At 51.1% G+C, this 6,096-nt stretch overlaps 1 protein-coding gene across 1 annotated transcript in view; it reads right to left on the bottom strand.

The window, feature by feature from the left end:
- The window catches only part of MUC4 (mucin 4, cell surface associated), an 81,818-nt gene that overhangs the window by 18,360 nt on the left and 57,362 nt on the right, over positions 1-6,096 (bottom strand). Inside the window, exons 6-10 of the mRNA XM_023509009.1 lie at positions 5,551-5,684; positions 4,506-4,670; positions 3,598-3,753; positions 2,467-2,597; positions 829-917 (exon numbers count right to left, since the gene is read on the bottom strand). Coding sequence (XP_023364777.1) covers positions 829-917; positions 2,467-2,597; positions 3,598-3,753; positions 4,506-4,670; positions 5,551-5,684 — 675 coding nt within the window. The remainder of the gene's footprint in view (positions 1-828; positions 918-2,466; positions 2,598-3,597; positions 3,754-4,505; positions 4,671-5,550; positions 5,685-6,096) is intronic.

The following is a 6,096-nucleotide window of genomic DNA, read 5'->3' as shown; positions in this document are numbered from 1 at the left end:
ATCATTGTTTATGATTATCTGTTTGTGGATCTTCTCCAGAATGGCCTGGTGGCAGAAGAAACACATCAAATACTCTTCACCAATGCACTTACACATGCCCCATCTACACATGTCCCCTGGGTCACAAGATGGCATCAGTGATTTGACTTCACTTAAGTTCCTGATTACCAAAAGTTTTTGCCGCAGAGCTAATAGAACTAGCTTTACACTTCACAATTTACATGATTGATCTCTAATGGCAAAATGTCCTTTGTCCTGTCATAGTTTGCAAATAATTTCTTTCCTTTTCAGGCCCCGGGACATGAAGTTGAGTCATGGACAGAATGACTCCTGATACTAAAGTCTTTTTACTGAGTGAAACTCCTTTAGAGCAAACATTGTTGGCTTTTTTCCTTTAACTCACTCCCCTGGCTGTTAGCCCAGTGCCCAGCAACAGCAGGTGCTGAGTGAATGACAACTGAGTGAACACCAGACCTCTGCGGGTAATTCCCCTAAGGGATCTCATCTGGGTTCCTTTCCAGCCTTGGGACAAGACACCTATTGTATTTTCTGGACTGCCCCTTCAGACCCCTGCCTCCCACAATACCCCTGTCCTCACTCCCAGGATCTGGGCCCCCACAGGAAGCCCTCTTGGGACTGTACTATGTCTCGGTATGTAGCATGTACCTGCTGCTCCCCGGGGCAGGGCCACATCCTGCACAGACCTGCGGGAGGTCCCGCTGTGTGGGATACCCTGGGGAAGGGTGGAGACTCTGGGAGCTGCCCTCTAGGACTGCCATGACATAGGAAGCAGAGACCAGCTCAAGTGTTACAAGGTGATACTTTTACCTAAGTTGGAATTCAGAAATCGGTCCGGACGATACCTCTCCCACAGTGGCCGGGACATCAGTGGGCTGTTTTCAAAATACCCGTCTCCACTGCAGGCAAAAGGAAGACTCTCAGGCCTCTGCCATGCACAGGCTCCCCCTCCACCCACTCACTGAAAGCTATGAATTCATTCATTCAGTCAGCCTGAATCACTGAGCCTCAGGACCCAGCAGGAGAGGGAGGAGGTGGCTGGATAGGGTGGAAGCTCTAACTTATCTGGTTGACAACTGGAGAGAAGTGACAGGTCCACTTGGTCATGAGACAGGGGTGGAAAATAGGACTCCTTTCTGTTTGTTTCCCTTATACCAGGGATTGGAGAGGGACATACTGTAGGAGACATGCACTGTGATGGTTAAGAGGTGGTCTCTGGAGTTAGGCAGTCATGGGTTCAGCTGCTGATCCCAGCACTTATATAATAGCTTGGTGACCATAGGAAAGTTACTTAACCTCTCAGATGCTTAGTTTTCAGTCTGAGTAAAAGGATTATGGGAGCATCCACCTCACAGCATTGTGAGGGTTAAACACGGGATATCTGTAAATCCCTGGGCATCAAACTGAGCGAAGCCTGGATACAATGGGTGCTGCTCTAGGACAGAGGAAGGCCTGGGGCAGCCTCACCCCAGGTGCATGCTGGGGGCCGTGACTCCTGACTTTCTCCCCCTCTAAAACCAGCTGGATGGCACACACTTGCTTGACCCCTCCTTTGGGTGTACTTGGATGGTGTGAAATTCCTAGCTGGTTGGGTCATTCCTCTCCTTTCTCCTTCACAGCATATCAAAAAACTAGTGAAAACAATGGAATTACAGGGGCAACCTGAACAGAAAACCACTTCTGGGAATTACCAGGAACAAACGAAGTGAGACTGACTGCCACACGTCAGCATACGTGAATATATGACTGAGGACTGTTATGACTAAGAACTGTTGAGTCAGAGCCCGAGCCGCCTTCCCACTCAGGAACTCACATTTCCACTGCCCATGCCCCGACCCTCCTCTCCCTCCTCTCTGCTGGCTCCGTGTTTATATAAGCTGCTGGTTGCCTCTGGGTAAGTGGCTCATTCTCAGGAGGTCAGGAAGGGAGGGTCCAGCCTCTGATATCTGGGTTCAAATCCCCACTTTGCCACTTCCTAGCTCTGTGACTCTAGGCAAGTTGCTTACCGATTTCTTTCTCAGTTTCCTTACCTGTAGAACGGGGATAATAAATAGCATCTACCTGGTAGGGTGGTTGTGATAATCAAATGAAGTAATGTATGTGAAGTACCTAGTGTAATGAATGTGGCAGTTACTATGGTATTTGAGAAGTCAAGAGAGGCCAGCTAGCATTGGTGGAAACCAGGGCAGGCAAGGCTCTGGGAGTTATTACTCAGGTTGAGCTATATGAAATCGCCAATAGCCAGAGGTTGGGATGGGAAAGAGAGTGGCAGGGGCTTTTCATCTGAAATGGCAAGACATGTGGCCCCGGCAGGAACTTGAGCAGGTGTGAGTCAGAATCAGCAGCAAGGATGATAGGTGCCTTGTTTCCAGACAGGAATGTGTGAGCCAGGACACCTGCTCCGCCTCTCTCCCTGCCAGCTCAGTGAGGACACCCCTCCCTTCCTACCTGGAGAAGCCCATGAGGACTGGGTTGCCCGGGCGCTGGGTTGAGTCCCACTGCATACCACCGCTCTGGTAGAGGAACAGGGCGTAGGACCTGCTCCCGTCTGTGGAGAGGATGGCCTGGTAGGTGTTGGTCTGGGGTGGGGAGGAGATGAACAAAGATGCTTGTGAGAGATCTGGGGTCTCCTCTCTCATCTCCCCCACTTGTCCCACACCCCTGCCCCAACACACACATCACCTGTTTCTGGGCTGGGCAGAGCAAAGGCATGTGCCTAAAATGCTGGCAAGTCTGGGGTCAGTTAGGGCACCTGTCACCCTGGTTGTCAAAGCACTCACTCATGGTGGATTTGCCTTTTTGTGACTCTTTTTCCCAGGAGGGGAGATAAAGAGTTCTGGGTTGTAATCCAATCAGAAGAGGGTTTATAGGAGCCTGAGAGATCAGCCAGGACACCAGAGATGGAGAGGCTTAATTAGCTCCCCTGGGGATATTTGAGGACACGGAGGCAGGTGAGACTGGAGGTTCTCCCAAGGCACATGCCTTTTGAAAATAGGTCATCAATGGACTTCTGTTGCGTGAAGGAAGGAATGAGTGGTATAGACCAGACACAGGAAGAACTTTGTGACTGTAAGACCTTTGAGTCCTCAGAGGAAAGGCTTAGGAGATTGTGTGGTGTGCCCCATTCCCACCGGGAGGCACCATGGTTAAAAGCCAGAGCTTAGAGTCAAAAACCCTCCATTTCAGGCCTGGCTTTGTCACTTGCTAGGGGGGTGACCTTGAACAAGTTGTTTATCCTCCCTAACCGTTGTCTTCCTCATTGCTAAAATGCAGATGCTATTTAATATCAGATTGAGCTATATGAAATCGCCAATAGCCAGACATTTCTGACTTACAGAAATGCCATTTCCTGTGTTTCAGCCTAACAATACCTGGTTTGGTGGGCTGCTGTGAGGTCAGGCAAGTGAATGGCTGAAGCAGGCCTGGTGAGGGCCCACCCAATGGGGGTAGTGGCAGGGGTTGCTGTAATCAGCAGTGGTTCCTAGAGTCAGAGAGGATTTTAGAAGAGTAGACCCTGCCTAGGATTCTAGAATGCATGAGTCCCAGCCAGCTCAGGGAGCTGTCCATGGGTCCACTCACCCCGAAGGTCCACTTGGCAGGATAGGCAGGGGCATTGACCCATGTGACCTTCAAGGTCCACCTGGCTTTGTAGTGCCAGGTGTTTGTGAACTTTTTAATCCAAGACTCCACCTGCAGAACTAGTGGGTTATATCCGTCATAGAGTGTCTCATATTCCTAGGAAAGGAAGGCAGGCAAGAACAAGGAAATGAGGGCCCCACTCACCACCCCTGAGGGACGCCCCACTTTCTGCTTGGGGATCCTGCTCACTTTAGTCCACCCACGTTAACCATCCCTCTTTGTCCCAGCCCTGCGTTTTAACAATTAACTCTTCTGATCTGAAGATGGATTTGAATTTGGGTTGCAGCAAAGTCTGTGGTGTGGAAGGGGAGATGAGTCCTCTACAGAGGAACTCACACTGCTCCCAGCTCAGACTGGCTCAGACAGGGTAACCAGTGGAGCCCATTTTTGCCTCCTTTGTCTGCTTTGGTGCCTCCGTGAGGACAGGCATGAGTCTTTGCATCTTTGGAGCCTCTATAGTGCCTTGTCCATTGCAGGGCACAGCTACTGCCACAGCAGCTTCCAGGACATGTCTCCACTGGCTGGGATGATTGATTGACCCAGTGCAGCAGCATGGGGCACGGGGCAGAGGAGGAGGCCTGTCTGACTCAGCCTTGTTAGGATGGACTCCCTTCTGCCTTATTTTATAGTCAGATGCTGAGTTGCCAAACCCTATCCCTGTCCCCTGTCCCTAACCCTGCACTCTCATGGTCAGGCACTGCTGAGTCTATCTGATATGCATTCTCTGCTCCCTCCCCACCCCTGTGTCTAAGCCTCAATTCCAGCCCCTGCAGCCTGGGCTCTGACAGCCATACCATCTGCCATGCCCTCCACATAGGCCTTTGTCTCTCCTGCTTTGAAAGGCTCACCTGGTAAAATGTGGTTCCCCGGCTGCTAGAGAAATCAGCATCATCCCAGAACGGAGCCACCAGAGCCACAGGGTCCTGGCCTGTGAAGCCTCTTAGGGGTGGGTAGGGGTAGGAGAAAATCTGGTAGTCTGACTCCGGGAAAACAATCTGGCCATTATCCGTGAACTGTATAAAGGTTTTCATAGTTAGCACTGGGGGTGGAGAGGGGAGGGAATGTCCCGGCCTAGGGTGGGCTTCTCAGAAGTGTCCCAAGGTCCTCTTTGGGATCATTCCTCTATTTCCAGTGCCTAGCCTAACAGAGATGTCAATGCCCCCCGTAAGTTCATCTCATCCATATACTGATGTCTGGGAGTATATTTTAGGTAGTAATCTCATAAAAACATTCTTCATCCTCAGGCCATTCCTGTGGTCGTAAGGTGTGGCTTTTGTCACCCATCAGTGGTATATCCCTGGCCATAGAGCAGTACTTCACAGGGCACATCCTGCCCCACCCCCAACCTGTGGACAAGGTGTCTCTACCCTTGTAGAGGGTAGCTTGTGACACAGTTCCAGATGTGTGCTAAAGGGACTGCCACCCTCACCCCATCATGTGCTGCCTTCTCAGAGTGTGTCCTAACTGAGCCCCTTCTTGTGGGCAACAGAGCCCAGGGCCACCCTTCCAACTCTGCTCCAGGAGACACGCAGACCAGAAGCCAGAGGTTCATTGTGGAAAATAGAGATACCATGAACCAGGCCAATTCCCCAGGTATGGCTTCTTACTCCTAAAAAGGCCCAGGAACACAGCAGGGAGCTGGCTGGGCCCTCTTCACATCAGGATGGAGACACCTTATCCACACAGGAGAGGGGGCCCTCTCAGAGGGAATCCAGCCTTCCCTCAGCCAGAGCCCTGGTGGTAAAGGAGGCTGCAGATAGAAGCTGGGTGCCCGACAATGGTGCTTCCATTTCCCTTCCTCTGGGTCATGGGCTGTCTCAGAGCTGGGGAGAGAAGCAGGCCCAGGCTGCCCAGGCCACCAGTCTTGTACTGGGGCTGCAGTGGGGGACTCACATAGAGAGAATCCCGAAGAGAGGAGCCGAGAGGGAAGCCGATCTGGGGCTTGAAGAGCGGTGAGGTGAAGTCCTCCATCCTCCTGACAAACTCCAGGTCGCCAGCGCTTTGCCCATAGGGGAAGAGGGAAACACCTGGGCCAGGACAAAGGAGAGTGGGAAGTCCGCAGGGGTCTTCAGGGCTGAAAGGGATACTGGAGCTTTCCCCAGTCCGGAAACTATCCCAGTCTCCTCTCCCTCTCCACTAGAATTTAATACATCTCATTTTACTCCCAGCCTGGGACTCTCGTCCTTCCCCAGCTTGGGGAAAAGCTGGTCCTGCTGTCAGATGCCAGCAAATACTCCGCATCTGTTGTGGCAGTCACAGTTCTTTTAAGGGTTAAAGGACAAAGACTGATGTTGTAATATTAGTAATTGAAAAGCCATTTCATAGAATGAGACTCGTTCTCAAACTGGGCTCCAGTATCAAACTGTATTAACATTGTAATACTCAATATTTACTGATAACGTTTGTTATCTTTATATCATATCTTGTACCTCTTGTAAT

The sequence above is a fragment of the Otolemur garnettii genome, unplaced genomic scaffold, assembly GCF_000181295.1.
Source record: "Otolemur garnettii isolate 467f Iridium unplaced genomic scaffold, OtoGar3 scaffold00310, whole genome shotgun sequence".
NCBI classification, from domain to species: Eukaryota; Metazoa; Chordata; class Mammalia; order Primates; family Galagidae; genus Otolemur; species Otolemur garnettii.
This window is presented reverse-complemented; position numbering and strand designations above follow the sequence as displayed.